This window comes from Marmota flaviventris, chromosome 6 (assembly GCF_047511675.1).
Source record: "Marmota flaviventris isolate mMarFla1 chromosome 6, mMarFla1.hap1, whole genome shotgun sequence".
Taxonomy (NCBI): Eukaryota; Metazoa; Chordata; class Mammalia; order Rodentia; family Sciuridae; genus Marmota; species Marmota flaviventris.
Window position 1 is genome coordinate 74,034,209 of NC_092503.1, and position 18,514 is coordinate 74,052,722.

General features: G+C 36.6%; 1 protein-coding gene across 2 annotated transcripts in view; it reads right to left on the reverse strand.

Annotated features, from left to right (window-relative positions):
- The window catches only part of Znf292 (zinc finger protein 292), a 79,587-nt gene extending 61,701 nt beyond the window's left edge, over positions 1-17,886 (reverse strand). The window contains exons 1-2 of one of the 2 annotated variants that reach the window (XM_027928293.2): positions 17,839-17,886; positions 17,443-17,639 (exon numbers count right to left, since the gene is read on the reverse strand). In XM_027928293.2, coding sequence (XP_027784094.1) covers positions 17,443-17,610 — 168 coding nt within the window. In that variant the 5' untranslated portion in view covers positions 17,611-17,639; positions 17,839-17,886. Of the gene's footprint in view, positions 1-17,442; positions 17,640-17,838 lie in introns of those variants that run through there. The other variant, XM_071613223.1, reaches the window with a different exon arrangement.
- Positions 17,887-18,514: the final 628 nt, after the last annotated feature.

Sequence of the window (18,514 nt, forward strand, 5' to 3'; positions counted from 1 at the left end):
GAGGATGATGTGTAAAAGGTTAAGCTCCATCAATGCAGATCAAGCAATAAAAAGTTCATTCAGAGTAGATAAAGGAATATGGTTATTGGCACACATAATACTAGGGGACCTTCATAGAGAACAAAGCATCCTAGAAGCAATAAAGTAGAAATAGACATTACATTAAATTTGACTAAAAGAGAAAAACACCTAAATGGGCCACTGATGTTCTTTCTCCAGTATACTGAGGAAATCAATCAAATAAATCAGGCAGTTATTTGGTAATAATCTCAGAAATCTTAGCTATTCAAAGCACTATAAACTAATGGCTTCCGAACAGAGAATGTACAATGAAGGATAGTACGGCAAAAACAAACAAACAACAACAAAAAAACTTCTATTATATCTGTGTAGAACATAAAAAACTTTATTATTTAATAAACGGACTTGAATGTATAAGCTGAACTAGTACCTATGAGTATGAATATGCATATTTGAGATCTAATTTGATACCCTTATATTGAGGTTTCATATTCAAATGTTTGCTGGTAGGGCACCCAATTTAAAAATTTGAAGACCACTGTTGTAGACACTGACTTAACTTTTTCCATGGATTTTAATATTATTTTGTACCATATAAAAAGGTCAAACATATCACCAGTGCAGGCTTGTTTTTTGTTTTGCAGCACTGGAAATTGAACCCAGAGCCTGCTACACATTTAGGCAATTTGCCACAGAACTACATTCCCATCCTTTTTTATTTTACTTATTTTTTTGAGATAAAGTCTCACCAAGTTGCTCAGCTGGTGAGATCTTCCTGCCTCAGCCTCCCAATTAGCTAGGATTACAGAAGTGAACCAACATGCCCAAAAGGCTTATTTTTCCTTAATCCAACAAAATAAATGACTGATCTTATATTTAAAGTTGGGAAACAAATTTCTTCAACAAATTGCTCTCATTTTAGTTAACAAATATGTACTGCTTACTTTTAAAAGACCTATATACTTTAAAGACCTATATACTTTAAAGACCTATCTTTAAAAGGCCTGAAATTACACAAATAAGTTCAAAGCTGATAAAATTCCCACTACTGCTAAACAAACAAAAAAAGCTAACACATTTTTAAATATTATTATACAAACTCAACTGCAATAGTAAAATGCTTATATTTACAGTTCGGTTTCACTAAGGCTTAGTTTCAAAATTCCCTTAGTATCCTAAAAACAAATTTCAACAATCTACACCAAAATATTCCCCCTAAAAGATGGGAAAAAGGTTTGCTTTTTTTGTTTTTTGAAAATTAAATTCTAACTACTTGACTTGGGCAAGTTATTTTACTTCTCTGTGTCTTTGGTAGTCTCATCTATAAATAGGTAGAATATTCCTATTTGTGCCTATTTTGAAGGATTAAGATGAAATGAGTTAATTCATTCTCTCTCTTGCATACCCACACATAAACTTAATAGTTCCTGGCATATAGTCAACATTTATTAAATGTAAGCTATTAAGGCCCTACCACATATTACATACTTACACATTACTTTATAAAAACTATACATATATCATCAAAATGAAGCCTTGCACTGAATATAAATACCCAATGTCAGAACTGAGATAAAACAAGAAGGGTCAAGAAATCAATTTAGTAAAGAATGGCTTCTTAAAGACACACAATTTACCCTTTCTCTCATCAAATAAAACCCCCTATTGAGAAAAGGATATAACCCTTCAACAAGATTTAATTATAATTCAGTAAAGTATATTCCCTGTTTTTAAGGAGCTCTAACGTGGGGGGCAACACAGCCACAACAGAAAAACTATGATAATAAAATGAAAAATATACATTCAATATAAAAAATAAAGAATGAGTCAGTAGTACAGAGAAGCTCATGATGGAAAATGTAATATTTGAAATAACTAATAGCCTTATCACAAATTGAGGGAAAGAGATGTGGTAAAATGAAGCTGATAAAAGAAAACACAAAATGAGAAAGTAAATGCATAGAGATAAGGGAGACTATGTAAACTGTAGTATAAGCATGGTTAAAGAACCAGGCCATATGAACTACATTTTTTTTTTTTTTTTAAAGAGGCAGGTTTTGTTATGTTGCCCAAGCTGGCCTGGAAGACCTGGGCTCAAGCAATCCTCCTGCTGAATCCCCCCCTCAGTGTCCTGAGTAATTTGGAATACAGGCATGCCCCACAACACCTAATTATGAATTGCTTTCTGATAAGGGAGAATCCTGGGTATGTCTGTGAGGATGTTTCCAGAGAAGACTGGCTGTAGTCAGCAAGTGAATGAAGATTCACCTTGAATGTGGGTATTATCATCCAACAGACCAGGATGGAGTGGAAGGAGGGAGAAACCTGTTCTCTCTCATTTTCTCATCCAGAGTGGGTGCATTGTCTGCTGCTGCTCTTGGACACCAGACTCCAAGTTCTTCATCTTTGGACTCAAGACTTGAAGATCCTGAGGGTGGGGGTGCAATCAGAAACCTTCAGTTTCTAACTGGGGACTGCATCATCATCATCAGTCTCTCTTGTTCTGAGGCTTCCACATTCTTGCACTGAGCTGCTACTGATATCTCTGGCCCTTCTGCTTGCACAAAGCCATTATCAAGCTTTTCTGGCCTCTGTGATCATGTGAGTCAATCTGACAAACCCTCTCCTATACTAAAATATATGTTATTGGTTCTGTTTCTCTGGAGAATGTTGACTAATACAAGGACATAAAATAATTCTCTGACTTTCTCTAAAGAAGGTCAGAAGACCCTGATTCTAGAAGTGCCCTCTGTATTTCCAGAGGAAAGGAATGTCCTTATCTCTGAAGACAGGGACAAAGAGAAGAAATTAAGCAAAACAGACTTTGGTAAATTCCTCTAGATTCTACTCTCTTTGTCCAATCATATTCCCTTGTGACCACACTCTTCATCAAGCCTTAGCATAAAAATACACAGGTTTCTGTTTCTTTAGACCTTCATTTCTGAAAGATTCTATGTCACATAAATCTTACCTTAATTAAATGTGTATACTTTTCATTTGGTAATCTGCAATTTGTTATAGGTGTCTCAACCATAAAATTAGTGATGGGTGAGGAAAAGATTATTTGTTTCTCCTCTACAAGGGAAACTCACAATTTTTTTTTTTTAATTTTAGATAGATTCTTAAATACAATAATAATAGTTACCATTTACTGTGAAAGGAATATTAAGTATAGACAACTATGGGGAGGTCAAAAAGGTATATGTAAACTGAAAGAAGATAAACATAGATGGAGTCACATATATTTTAAACTGCTAACCAATAGGAGCTAGAACAAACAGCCACTTTGGTCCCTGTAGCCATATATTAAGCCTAATTCTATAAGACCTTCTAATTTTCCAAGAGAAGTAAAAATAAATAAATCTTCATTTTAACAAGAAAACATGATTTTGAAATGCTGAAAATTTTTCTTAAAAACAAAGACACATGAAATAATCTTTGGGTTTCTGGACAGCTATTCTGGTCTACAGTTAATTTGTACTATAGATCTATCCAAGTAACTTTTTAAAAATCTATTTTCTTTAGAGTGATAGACAGAATTCAAACTACAATGGAAGATGAAGAAATGAAGACAAGGGGGCTGGGGTTGTGGCTCAGTGGCAGAGTGCTTGCCTAGCATGTGTGAGGCACTGGGCTCGATTCTCAGCACTGCATATAAACAAATGAATAAAATAAAAGTTCATCAGCATCTAAAAAGCATATTAAAAAAACAAAAGAAATGAAGACAATAAGTATAGTAACTTTCCAAAAAGTCTGACAAGAAAGATTAGAAAACAAGAAGAGTTAAAGAAAATCATCTTCAGGATAGGAGAAGTAGAATTTATGGAGAAAAAGTCAGAGGAAGGGGCAAAATCTGAATATACATGAACCATGAAGCAAAAAGATGAGAAAGACTTGCCCACATCTGTAGTTTAAAACACAGAAGCATGGAAAAGAAGTGAAGATACCGGAAGTGGCAAAGTGGGTGGTGATCAAATGTGTAGATGAAAAGATGCGTTTTGGAAAAGGAACAACTACTTCCTTGCTGGATAGCCAAGGAAGATTAAAATGTAGAGAAAAACTGAGAGTAAGAGAGATGGGAAATGTACAAGATGTCCTAGGTCTTCTCCATGAATTTTCACGAAGAATTCAACATCAGCAGTGAGCATTTTCATGGAACTGTTTTAATTTTATTATCATCTATATTTATTGTTTCTCTGATAAAGCACAATTTCTGTTTTTATACAATATACACATTAGTGCCATGCTTCCAGAGAAATATAATTGATTTAAAATCTTAAAAAATGAGTTTATTCAATGTGCTATAATATGTAAGATAAGAATAAACAGGGCTGGAGCTGTGGCTCGGTGGTAGAGCGCTTGCTTAGCATGTGTGAGGTACTGGGTTCAATTCTCAGCACTGCATATAAATAAATAAATACCTTTTAAAAAAAGAATAACCAGCACAATTTTTTTTTAAAATACAAAAGTCTTGAATGACGGTTTTTGTATGTTTCTAAGATAAAAACATTCATTATCTTTGGGAGCATACATAGAAGAAAGCAGCAGAATGAGAAAATGTAAAGGCGAAACACCTGTTTAGGAAGAATATGTAAGAAGAGAACAATGCTTGAACTCCACAACTGAAGCCAATGATGTGTTTACATTCTAGATTGCCAACTGTCAAAACTGTTCTGCAGAGATAATTTTTGTTTTATATACCAAGGTATCAGAAAGACTGGAGGAAAGTAAGTTTTCCTTTATTAATTTAAATACTACTATCCAAGTAAAAAACTAAACAGTAATTTGCTAAAATTAATGTTGTTTTATGAGAAAATTTTAAATCAACTCCTCTTAACTATATTAAAAGCTAACATTGGGGCTGGAGTTGTGGCTCAGTAGTAGAGCATGCACCGTGCATGTGTGAGACACTGGATTTGATCCTCAGCATCACATAAAAATAAAGGTATTGTGTCCATCTACAACTAAAAAAAAAAGCTAACATTTACTCTATTTCTAGTATAATATGTAAATATTATGCCTTAATCACAACAGCTTCTTTAAGGCAGCTATTATTATCTCTGATAGATCCACACCAAAAAAAAAAAAAAAGCAGCAGCAGTAAGCCAGATGATGTCCCCACAAAGTTAGAATGCAAAACCATGTGTTCAAAATCTATACTTTTAATTACTATGTAATCCTACTTTTTCTCAAATCCTAGGTTTAAAAATTTTGGACAGCTTAGTGGTAGAGCAAGTGCTTAACATGCATGGGGCCCTGAATTCAGTCCCCAGCAGTGCCAAACAACAAACAAACAAAAACACATAAACAAGATCAACAACAAATTTTGTTTGTATAAAGGGAAGATTTCAATTTGTAAAGCCAACAATCTTCTGGCACATCCACATACATCAATGGAAACCTGCTCCACGCTGGAAAAATTATGTTTTATAAACTATTATAAAATCTATTCCACCTTCTCTAAAATATACGCTTTCAACAAGTTGATAAATCAGTAATTTAACGTTATTTTTCAAAGTGATAACAAATGACTTGATAATAGTGGAATTATCAATGTTTTAAAATCATCCATAAAACATCCAAGGTGTTTCCACAGTAGCCTAAGGGTAAATGAAAGTGTCACTTTGTATTACAAAAATCATTTTAAGTTACTCTACTTTGATCAATTCTTAGAACAACAAAAGGCCACCATGGCAAAGATAAAGAAACAATGTTACCATCACCATTTCAAAAGAAAAAGTCACAATAAACAGTGAAGTGAAAATTAAAACTAATGTTCTTAGACTCCCAAGACTTTAATTTACATTATCTAATGTAGTGTCAAGTAAAATATATAGAAGGTCCTCCATACTCATGTTTCTGCACTTGAAACCAACCAAGGATTGAAGAAAAACTGCATCTGTACTGAACCTGTATATTTTTTCCCAAGTCATTATTCACTAAGCAACACAAAACTATTTTCATAGCATTTACACTGTATTAGTTATAATAAGTAATCTAGAGATGATTTAAAGCAGATGGAAGATGTACATGAATTATATGCAAACACTACACAATTTTTGTAAAGGACTCAAACATCGAGGATTCAGTTATCCATAAGGGGTCCTGGACCAATGCCCCAACGATACCAAAGACACACGTCTATTAAAAGTCTGAACTTAGAATGTAGGGTGTTTTGGTCAAATCAAACAAAATCTATAAAAGATGACTTTTGAGGGGGAAAAAAATAATGCCACACCACAAATATCTGCATCCAATATAGGCAAAACCTCAGAATAGGGGTAAAACTCAGTGCAAGAGCACTCACTACCATGCTCCATAGGCTCTGCATATGATCCCAGTACCACCAAAGATAGATGTATAGAAAGAGATATATGTAAATCTTCAAAAAAGTCTTGGTGTTCAAAATAATTTCTCCTTAAGCAGCATTTACAATATCAGGTCACCTTCTAATAAATATTTTACAAATAGATCATAATACTGAATTACACTAAATCTGACTAATCTAGTCAACATATTCAACTTCATATTCTAGGGTTCTTAATTACTAAAGAAGCAGTAGTTAGAATATAAGCTTTAGGTTTGTTTGGTGCTAGGGAGTGAGCTCAGAGCCTACTGCTACCAGTGCATCACTGAGTTATATCTCAACACAAACATTTTTGCCTATATTTAGAAAAATGTACATGTGATCATGTTGAGCTTTAAGGTACACATATTAAGAAGAATGTCTCAAGAACTACTTGCTTATAATGTCTTGTGGCAGACAATGTGATAGGTACTTCATAACTACCCCATATGGGGTAAGTAGTATCATCTATTTACCCTTATTTTTTTTCCAGACAAAGAAAGCATGACTTCTCTAAATATCTTTCCCAGATCCTACTGGAGGCTCATATGGGAACTCAAATCCATTTGGCTATCCACTTTGTAACAGTAATAAACAGATAAACAGACCAATTTAGATGAAATAGAAAATTCCTGTAAAGAACAATGAAAATTAACAGAGGCTGAAAAAAGTAAACAGAGTGAGAGCATTGGTTGATGCTTAAATTCAGATTTTATCTTATGTTTCATAGAACCTTATGTCCATAGAACCTAATTTCTCCAATTAGGTTCTATGGACATGATGGATTCCTGCACTCAGCACTCATCTATAAGAAATCTGAAATTGTATTTAATGTTGATGCTGAATTAAGTATAAGCATGTTCTGGTCAAAAGGCCACCTTAAATTTAGGGATGGTCTGGCTTTGTGCTACTACCAAACTAAAACCCTAAGAGCCCCTAAAACTTTATTTTTCAAGCTACTGGTTATGATCTATTAATGGATCACAAAACCAAATGGAACATTTTTTAATTAAATGAAAACAATGCATTATATACATAGTATTGTTTTATAATAATTTTGTTTCAATGTGGCAATTAAGTAAAGTGAGAAAACTTACTTTTTTGAGTACAATTAAAATTTGTAACTCAGAGACCTACACCATTCTCTGGGAGTTCCTACAAACTAAAATTAAGACAAACATTGTTACAAGTAATGAATTGCCACTGAGGCAGAAAGACAAAAGGAGGAGTTTGCGGACTTTCACAAACTAAAAGAAGTAAGTTCCTGAGGGAAAAAAGAAGACTCAAGATCAGAACAACTAGGATGCTATTATTAGAAAGTACAGGGAAGGAAAAAATACAAATTGCCAAATTCAGACTAGGTTTAATATTAAGATAAAGAACCACAGTAAATAAAGAGGTCATTCTAAAAAATTTTCAAAGCCACAGTGATAGGACAGGACAACTTTCTTATAAGAGATTGAAATTAGAAGGCCAACCTAAGACAAAAGGGATAGTCTAATGTGCTTTTATTACAAAAGATGACAAGAAAGCAAGCAGAGGCAGTATTATCAAGAGGAAAAATTTAAATCTGACCTATAAAAGTGGCTGGAATTGCAGTGGGGCACAAAGGGAAATAAAATATGTGGTAGATTGTTATAGAAATGTTCCTCAAAGAATCACATCTTCTAGTATAACACTGTGTATTCCCCTCTCCACAAAGAAGGTTAACTGTGCAACTTAGAGTAGCTAACAGAACATTAGCAAATATAAATAGCTTGCAAAATAAAGCACTAGTGAAATAGGGGTCATTCTCTTCCTGTTACCATGTTAACAGAAACCAGGTTACCTTAATAGAAGATAAGGATAAGCATGGAGACATAAGGCAGTTCAACTGAGGTCCCGAGACCAACCCTCCTTATAACCAGACACCAGAGTGAGGGTATCTGGGACCATTTTGCTCCAGACAACATGCCACTGGACTTCAGAACTACATAGGAGACCCAAACCCCTGTAATCAAAAATACAAATGGTGGGGTTGGGGATGTGGCTCAAGCATGCGTGCGGCCCGGATTCGATCCTGGATCCTCAGCAAAAAAAAGATGTTGTGTCCACCGAAAAACTAAAAAAATAAATAAAATTCTCTCTCTCTCAAAAAACAACAACAACAAAAAAAACTTTCTTTCTAAAAAAAACACCAAAAATACAAATGGTTGCTTTTCTTTCTATCCAGGTTTTCCTCCAAATATTAGTTTGAATATGTTATGGTTCAGATATGAGGCATCCCCCAACAAAAGCTCATGCATGAGACAATGCAAGAAAATTGAGGTGTGAAATGATTTGGTTCTAAGAGCCTTAACCTAATCAGTGCATTAATCCACTGATAGAGATTAACTGTGTGTTAACTATAGGCAGATAGGATGTGACTGGAGGTGGTGAGTCACTGGAGGCCTGCATTTGGGGTGTTTTGCTCCTTGTTAGGGGAATCTCTGGTTCCTGGTGTCATGTCTAGAGCTGCTTTCCTTCTCCATACCTTTCCAATATGATGTTCTGTATCATCTCAAGCTCAGAGTAACAGAGTGGGCTTGATTATGGACCGAGACCTCTGAAACTGTGAGCACCTAATAAACCCTTTCTCCTCTAAACCTGTTGTCAGGTCTTTTGGTCACAGAGGTGAAAAAGTTGACTATTACAGAATAGTTGTTCCATTTCTAAGCTTTTATTTTCATCCTTCCCCCTTCTGTGGTTATCCAAATTCCTTTAAGATAAAATGTAGTATTTGAGGGAAGACTTCCATGCCATAATTTCCTATAGCTCCCTTAATATTTCCACATAGAAGAATTTAAATAGGTGGCTATAAATAAATTAAGAAAAAAATATGTAATTGGCTGAACAATAACAAGTCTTCTTGGGTAAGTACATGTACTTTGAAACCACTAATTTTATTTAATGTAAAGATAAGAAGGAAAAGTAACATTTTTATTCTGAGGTTTACCATACAATTCTCAATGCCAAAAAGGAAACAATGAATCAAAAGGCACTACAGAAAAAAAATAAGTAGTTTGAAGATCTGTGGCATATGTAACACACACATGAATGAAAGCAAAGTTTCCATTTTGTATAAGCAGGATTATCCTGTGGGAGTTGGGAAAAATAATCTCTAGTGTGTGACAGAATCTCAAGAAAACCAATAACTGGGATTGAGGGTGTAGCTCAATGGTAGAACACTTGCCTACCACAAACAAGGCTCTGGGTTCAATGTCCAGTAGCACAAACACAACAAAACTGTTTTTTAAAAAAACCTGTTCTAGAAGTTTTAAATAAATGCTATGAGAGGCTGGGGATGTATCTCAGTGACAGAGTGCTTGCCTAGCATGTATAAAGCCTTGAATCTGATTCTCAGCACCACTAAATGAATGAACGAACAAATAACATTAAGAAGGGCAACTACAGAATGTATCTTCTTTTCCCTCAATTTTATTTAAAACCAAAAAGTATCAAAATGCAGGAAAGTAAAGCCAGGTAAAGTTTTCTCTTTTGCTAAAATTGGTGTAAGCATATTCTGGAAAGTGGAGTTTAATATCTCCAACATGCAATCACACTAATTATGAACATTCAAAAAATTATTTCCCATGAGTATTAGCTAAACTTTTAAAGTTTAAATGACTTATTACTCCCTCAATACCTAAAGTAATTATCACTAATTAACAACCAAGTCATTCTTTTTTCTGATTTGATGTGTCCTACAAATTAACCTAAGATAGCCTCTAATAGTCAAAAGAAGAGTTTATAATTTCTTAAGGAAAATGCTTAAGCAGTTTCAAATACTTTGTCTCTATAATTAAACGTAAGCAAAACATGCAGCTAAATAAAAGAATCAGCTTGCACCAAACTGATGAAACAAAGAAATTTTCAAATAATTTAAATAGTATCTCACCTTATAATTTTAATTTTTATTTAATAAGTCACTAAAACAATGTTTAATAAAGGTTATTAAACATATCTTACCTCCTCAGTAAAATCTTCCCTATTACCCTAGGCTGAATTGCTTACTACCTATTTTGAAATCTTTATTGAAATGACTATATATAAATTAGTTTATTCACCTAAATATTCACCAGTAACTAATCAGATACAACCACAGACCACAACTATTATGCAGCTGTAGAACAGAAAACTACACAATTACATGAGCAGCTACTGGATGATCTTGAAGATGTGGCAAAAAATAAATAAAAATAAAAATAAAAAATAAAACAAACAAAAAACAAGATGAAATTGGGGATGTAGCTCAGTGGTAATTCCCAGTATAGTAAAAATAAAGAAAAAGAGCAAAATATTTCCGGAAAGATGTATAAAAAACTGCCTTTGTGGAAGGAGACTGGGGAGGTCTGGAGTGGGAGATCAAGTTTTCATTGTATGCCCTTTTTTTGTAACTAAATTTTTACAGGAGTACTTTATGAGAAATACATCACAATGTGGTATATACCACTTTACATGCACTATATTGCTGCAGTGCATGACTGTGTTACATTTTCAGCAAGCAGAGAATTAGCTAGTCATGGTGGAACACAACTGTAGTTCCAGCCACTTGGGAGGCTGAAGTAGAAAGATGGCTTGAGTTCAGGAGTCTGAGACCAGCATGGACAATATAATAAGATCTTTTCTCAAACAAAAAAAAAATTAAAAACTAGGGAATTTAAAATAAAGTGAATGTTAGTTAACAATACACTGCTGTTTGACATCTCTTCAACCGTCATCATGAAGTAATATTTAAATCTTACCTTATTAATTTACATCCTAGTGGAGTCTCCTGTATCTTATATCTCCTGTAACATATAAACCTAGGTCACTGCATATAAATGCTTTCTTAAAAGTAATGATTTAATAGTTAAGTAATTACTCATGATTCTTCTTTAAAAATAAAGTTTCCTGACCTCTCATGCTCAGGATGAATTATTTTTAAATATGGCTGAAGATCATTTATCTGTACTTTCCAAATCGATATTTCTGGAGCATAGATATATTAACACAAAAAAAGCATAACTAAAAAATAATCTCCTGAATATATATTTTTTTCTTTCTGTTCAATATTTTTCAAAAGAGCACTGTGGATATTTAGGCAGATAAATAAATTTCCAAGAGAAAGGAATGTTGTGGTCACTTCAAAATATTTAGCATCCACACTTGAGAGCACTATGTGCCAGTTACCATACCCCTAATCACTGCAATAACCAAAAAACTGAACCTGCATATTTCTAAATGCTATGGAAGAGAAAACTGGAAGTCCAATTGAGAAGCACTAGTTATATGAACTAAAAAATTATAAATATATAAGATACTATTTATATTTATATACAATACACATTTCCACAACTGCAGTTCAATGCTTTAAAACAGGTGTCAGGGTAGGGGCGGGGGTAGCTCAGTCACAGAATGCTTGCCTAACATGCCAAAGGTCCAGGTTTGATCCCAGGCACTGTTAAATCCACCAGTCATCCTGCCCAGAATATAATGCTGTCAGCAAACACTACACCCTGACAAATCATGGTTCAACTACTACAAGGCTTAATTTTTTCAGTGAGTGATTATTTTAAAATCCTTTCAGAACAACTCTTCCGTTGGAATATTTCTATTCAAACTCTCAAATCAATAAATTTCAACCATACTATACTCATCTCAGAGATAGACACAAATCACATTCTACTACAATTATCTGTCCTATCTTCTTTCAGAGACTGTAAGCTCCTTGAAGCTAGTGACCATGATCATGCCTGGCCCATATATAGCAGGTACTCAACAAAAATGCTGAATGAGTAAATACTGGCACAGCATAATACAATAGTTCAGGAGATTTTTATAACTAGTTTTTAATACTGGTAAATATAGTAAACAAATAAATGCAAGAAATTAATTCTGGATATCATGTATTCTTATTCTAAGTCAGTGTTAAGAAAGTTAATAAAAGTTACCTGTGGTACCCATATAAAAGCAAACGTTTAAAAGATAAAAGGAAATTTAAAATTTGTGACAGGTATTCTCACAGGCCCATGTTTTACCTTCCACTTTAGCTTTAAGCAAATGTTCATTAAAATAAACAAAAGTGGGGCTTGTTTCCAGGAAGCAACTCTAAATATAAAGAGCAAAAAAACTCTTGTTAACAATTTAAAAACAGCTTATGCCTTTCATTTCTATTCTATTTTTCAGAATCTAAGAACTCTGATACTATCCTACATCTTTCAAAAAGAGAGAAAATCCACAAACTAAGGATCAAAAGCAAATTCTATTTTTACTGCACTATATTTTTTAGCTCACCTTTTGCCAAAATAAAAATTCATTTGTAATTCACATCTATAGCAAATAGATCTTCTTATTAATTTACATCCCAGTGGAGTAAAAAAAACACAAAGTTGCCAAAAACACACACTGGTGAAAGAACCGTTTCTTCAATAAATAATGCTAGGAAAATTAGATGCCCACATGGAGAAAAAGTAAATTGGTCCTTTGTCTCTCACTACATACAAAACATCTCAAAATGGATTAAAGACTTAAGTGTAAAACCTGAAACTATGAACCTAGTAGAAGAAAACATAAGAGAAATATTACATTACACTGAACCAGGCAAAGGACTTTTAGGATATGACCCCAAAAGCACAGGAAACAAAAGCAAAATTAAACAAATGGGATTTTAATCTGGGATTACCAAACGAAAAAATTCATTCACAGCCAAGGAAAAAACATAATGAAGATACAACCTATTGAAAGGGAGAATATATGTATTAACTATACAACTGATAAGGAAGGGATTGATATTCAGAATACAAAAGTAATAGAATAGCAAAAAAAAAAAAAAAAGACTGTAATAGAACTTTCTCAGAAGACATACAAATGACCAACAGGTATATGAAAAAATGCTCAACTTCACAAATCATCAGGGAAATGCAAATCAAAACAACAATAAGGAGACCAGGCATAGCTCAGTGGTAGAGCATGTTCTTAGCATGGGTAAGGCCTTGGGTTGAATATCCAACATGAAAAAAAAAAAACCAAAACAAAAAAACCCAAACACAATAATATATCACCTCACCCCAGTTAATGGCTGTGATTAAAAAGACAAGAAATGCAAGAAATTGATTCTGGATATCATGTATTCTTATTCTAAGTCATTCTATTTCATGTATTCTTATTCTAAGTCATTGTATTCTTATCATGTATTCTTATTCTAATGTTAAAAACAGAACTACTGGGCTGAGACTGTGGCTCAGGAAGCACACTTGCCTGGAATGTATAAGGTACTGGGTTAGATCCTCAGCACCACAAATAAGTAAATAAAAAAATAAAGGTCCATTGACAACTAAATAAAAACCCAAACAAAACAACAACAAAAACTACCATATGATCTAGCAATCCCACTCTGAGTATATATACAAAAGAAATGAAAGCAGTGGTGTATTGAAGAGATGCTTCCATGTTTAGGGTAGCACTACTCACAATAAACCAAGATAAAGAATGAATCTAAATATCCATTGCTTGATAATGGATAAAGGACCTGTGGTATATACACAATGGAATACTCTTCAGTCATGAAAAAGGATGAGTCTGTTATTTGCAACACCTGGAGGATATTACACTGAGTGACACAAGCCTGTCAGAAAGACAAATACCGCTCACTCATATGTGGAATCTAAAAAGGCTCTGGTTATCAGAGAGTAGGGAAGGGAAGAAGGAGAGGGATGAAAGGAGATAATTAGATAGAAGGAATAAGATCTCTGGCACATGGTAGGGTAACACAAATATCAAAAATGTGTATTTCAAAATAGCTAGAAGAGAGGTTTTTGAATGGTCTTACCACAAAGAAATGAATGTCTTGAGGTGATGGATATCCTAATTACCTTGATTTCATCAGTGAATAATATATACAGGTACTGAAGAAGCATACTGTATCCCATACATATCTACAATTATTTTGTGTAAATTTTTAAAAATATTATTTTTATTGGCAATGCTGGGGATCAAACCCAGGGTGGGTCTCACACATACTAGGCAAGTGCTCTGCTGCTAAACTACATCTCCGGCTCTTAATTCATTCTTTTTTTAAAATAAATGCAACAGGGAGGATCACACAATCACTGAGCATCAACAATGACAGAATATTAACTCTGGAAGCCCATTAATTCTGACTAAAGTTTTTGCCTTCTTGAAGCATGTGAATATCCGTTTCATAGGAAAAACAAAAATGTTAATAATAATATCAAGGTTAGAAACCAAGACATAATTTTTAGTTCCTAGTATTTCAAATACTATATTTAGATTGCTCCAATAAATTATATAATTGTTAACCATTGCTTTGATCAACTTGACATCAAGATACAATTTTAAAGACAATGCTTCATGCTACCTCCCCTTCAACGGGATTACTAAAATTAATAGGTTCTATTTTTTTTAAGTCTAGCAAATGCTGTAGAAGGAATCAAAGCCAAAGACCCTATTAAAATAATAATCATATTTAAGTGTATCCAAATAATTGTGGGATTGACATGCATGGCATATTTTATAATTTCTGAAATACACTCGAGGTTTATTTCATTACTATTTTGTTTTTGTCAGCACCAGTCAATAAAAAACAATTTATGTGTGGTAAGACTAATCACTTAACAAAATTAATACCAGAAGTCACGTTCACACTGGTTTTTAAAAACCCTCATTCATTAAAAAAAATTTTAAGGCAATGATTTTATCTTGTCATAAACCTTCAAAAAGTGCAGTCTGCATGAGATCCCCTTTTCCCTAAATTATTAATCCTGTTTATAAATACTTTTGGTCAAGAGTAAAACTAGCTTTAATATCATCAGTGGACAGTACCAAGAGGAAACATTTTTAAGCAAAGCTTGACTCAAGTATTAGGAACACATACACTTTTCACTAGTTAAAAAGGTGGTGGTGGGGGGCGCCTGGGGTTGTGGCTCAGCGGTAGAGCACTCACTACTAGCATGCTTGGTGCCCTGGGTTGGATCCATCCTCTGCATCCCATAAAAATAAATGGGATAAAGGTATTGTGTCCAACTAAAAAAAAAAATAAATATAAAAAAAGGTGACCCTACTTACAAAACACTTTCTACTGTAGCTATCTTACTGAGTTTTTTTTTTTTAATATTTAAAATAAATCTTCATATCTAAAGACCAAATAAAATTAAGTGGAGGGAAGCTGGAGTTGTGGTTCAGTGGTAGAATGCTTGCCCAGCATGTGTGAGGGACTGGGTTTGATTCTCTGCACTGCATATAAATAAATAAAGGTCCATTGACAACTAAAAAATCTTAAAAAAAGAAGAAGAAGAAGAAGAAGAAGATGATGATGATGATGATGATTAAGTGGCTACTTCCAAGACAGAGAAACTGGCAATTTGAAATGATTCTTTAAAACTAAGATTCAAAGGAATCCCGGTAACTCAGGAGGCTGAGGCAGGAGAATATTTCAAGGCCAGCCTCAGCAAGCTAGGAGAAATAAAAAATAGAAAAAGGACTGGGGATGTTGTTCAGTGCTAAAGCACTCCAAGGTTCAATTCCCAGTCCCCCCATTCACCCCCGCCAAAAAAAGGGAGGATTCAAAGGAATGACAGAATATCTACTCAAGACCTGTTACCTTCAGTGGGGAACTTTCTGATTGCATATACTCCTAAACAAGCCACCACATGATCTCACAAAGTTCCTTTTCAAAAACAAATGGCCATCAAATCATTCATGACAATAAAATGCATACTGCAATTGAGATTATTTTGTAAGGATCAAATATCCCTGATCTTCTTTTTCTGAAAGAAGATTCAGAATTTGGAGGTTTAAAAATAAGCAAAAATGTAATCTACTCTGAAATGCTAAAATGGTCTACCATTGTTCGAACTTAAGCTCAGTATTTCCAAGACAAACTCTCCGTAAGAACATATTCTCAAGTTAACTAAATGTAGCCTGTAAAAACTGTCTTTTCCCTCCTCGACTATACAATTGAACCAAAATCTTCACCATAGTCAGAAGCAGCACCTTGGAATTTCAAATGTAACACGAGGGCTGGTGATAAGCACAAATGTAGACTCAAACTCTCCATATTCTGTCATGAGCAAACAGTATCGTTAACATTCCAAATCCTGGTTAGAACGAATTCACTGTTAAGCAGTGTCCTTGGGCAAGAAAAAGGAAAGATTTGAAACTAACCAAAGCAAAGATCCACATGAACCTCAGTCTTCTGCCCCTTCACCAAGAGGCCAATAGGAAAGATTCAAAGAAATGCGAGATGGGTTGGGGTGCAGAGGGGAGAGTATCGTACTCCTCGAAAGGAGAAAGCAAAAGAGAGGCTCTGGAACAGCTGCCCCAAAGGGACAACCGACTCCGGGAAAGGTGTGCAGAGACAACTCTTCCCCACCCAGGAGATCAACCTTTATCTTGGAAGCAGTGCACCAAGCAAGCAAAGACTGGAGCGGACAACGTCTGCCGCCACCACCCCCTTTCCAAACGCTTCGCGCAACTACAAGGGGTCGGCAGGGACTGCCCCCACGGAACATCAACAAAGACCCCTTCAGTCGCTGGGCGAAACTCGAACAACAAAGGCCCGCGACAGCCTGGACGCGGCCCGGGCCGGGGCCGGGGGCGGGATGCATAAAAGCAAGCGAAAGCAAAGGACTCAAATCAGGGGGGGGCGGAGGCCCGTCGGAGTGGGAAGCAGAGGCGCAGAGTACCGTAATCCCCAGTGCACAATGAGAAGAGGAAGAGGAGCTGGCCTCCATTCCCCTCTAACACTCTCCCAAGCCTCGCGCTCTACATCTCAGCTGTGGGGACCGCGCAGTCCCGAGTTCGGGGAGGGGAAGAGGAGGGGGAATTTTCCGCCCAGACCACAACTCCCTTCCCCCAGCCGGGAGGTGCAGACAACAACAACCGCCACAACGGCAGTCACACAAAGGCGCTTTCCTCGTACTCCCCGCTCTCGCCCCGGCGGCAGCGCCGCAGACGATGCCAAGGCAGCGACCACCACCACTCGGCCGCCTGGCGCTTGCTCGCCCTCTTCCCCCTCTAGCTGGGTAAAGGGGGAGGGGACCCCCGGGCGTCCTCACCTGGCACAGCTGCTGACAGTACTCTGTGGCCGCTTCCACGGCCGGTACCCGGCTCTCCCGCAGCTGTCGCTCCAGCTCCTGGAGCCGCTCGCCCAGGCGCTGCAGTTCCGCGACGCAGCCGCCTCCACCGCAACTCAACCTCTCCTGCTCGGCCTCTTCGTCCGCCATCTTCACACCCCGCTCCGTCGCGTACGCACCTGGGTCACGTGATAACACAATGCCACGTTCGGCGGGGTCACGTGCCGGGCGCGCTCGCACGCCGCCGAGCACGTACAAAGGGCCCGGTGGGGAGCATGGGGGGCGGGGAGAGTGGCGCGAGAAAGCCGGAGGGAGGTGAAGGCTAGGGGACAGGAGAAGGGCGGGGTTGAGGCTGTGCGAAAACCGCGTTTTACTTACCCCAAGCGGGAAGTGGGCTGCAGCGGCCGAAAAGGGGCGGGCCGGTGAGGCCTGTTGTTGGTCACGTGGGCCCCGCGAAGGGAAAAAGCCTGGGGAGGGGCTTCCTCTCCAGTGTCCGGGTCCCGGCGTGGCTTTTCCGAGTCCCTGAAGTCGGCTATGATCATATACCCTAGTCCTCCAAGAGGACGGCGGGAAGAGAGTTCTGGGTACCCTGGGGGCAATGGCTGCATTTGCTGTTGGCCTGTAAGCGGCCAGATGCAAGGGGAGCGGGAGAACGTAAAGCCCACCCATGAACCACAAGCGTGAGTCAAAGCCGGACTCGGAACTGTCAAAAATTGACTTCTCAACAGGCTGGGAGGAGAGAGGAGGGGAGGAGAGACCCAATGCCTGAGTACCAGTTCTGGTCCAACTTGCCTCTCCTCTTCATCCCCAAAAACACCTCTCCCCTGGAAAACTATTCTCTACGGCTGTGGCGGCAACAAAGAAAAATAACAGATCAGAGCAGAATGAGGTTTAATCCTCATACTGGAGAACGGGACAAACTCACGAAGAGCATAGTTTTGAAAGAATTCAAACAAGACTAAAATTATGAACGTTGTAACCAGATGATTTTTAAACCACAGAAACATTTTAAAACTAAGTAACCAACTAATCTCTTTCTCGGTGATTTAAGACT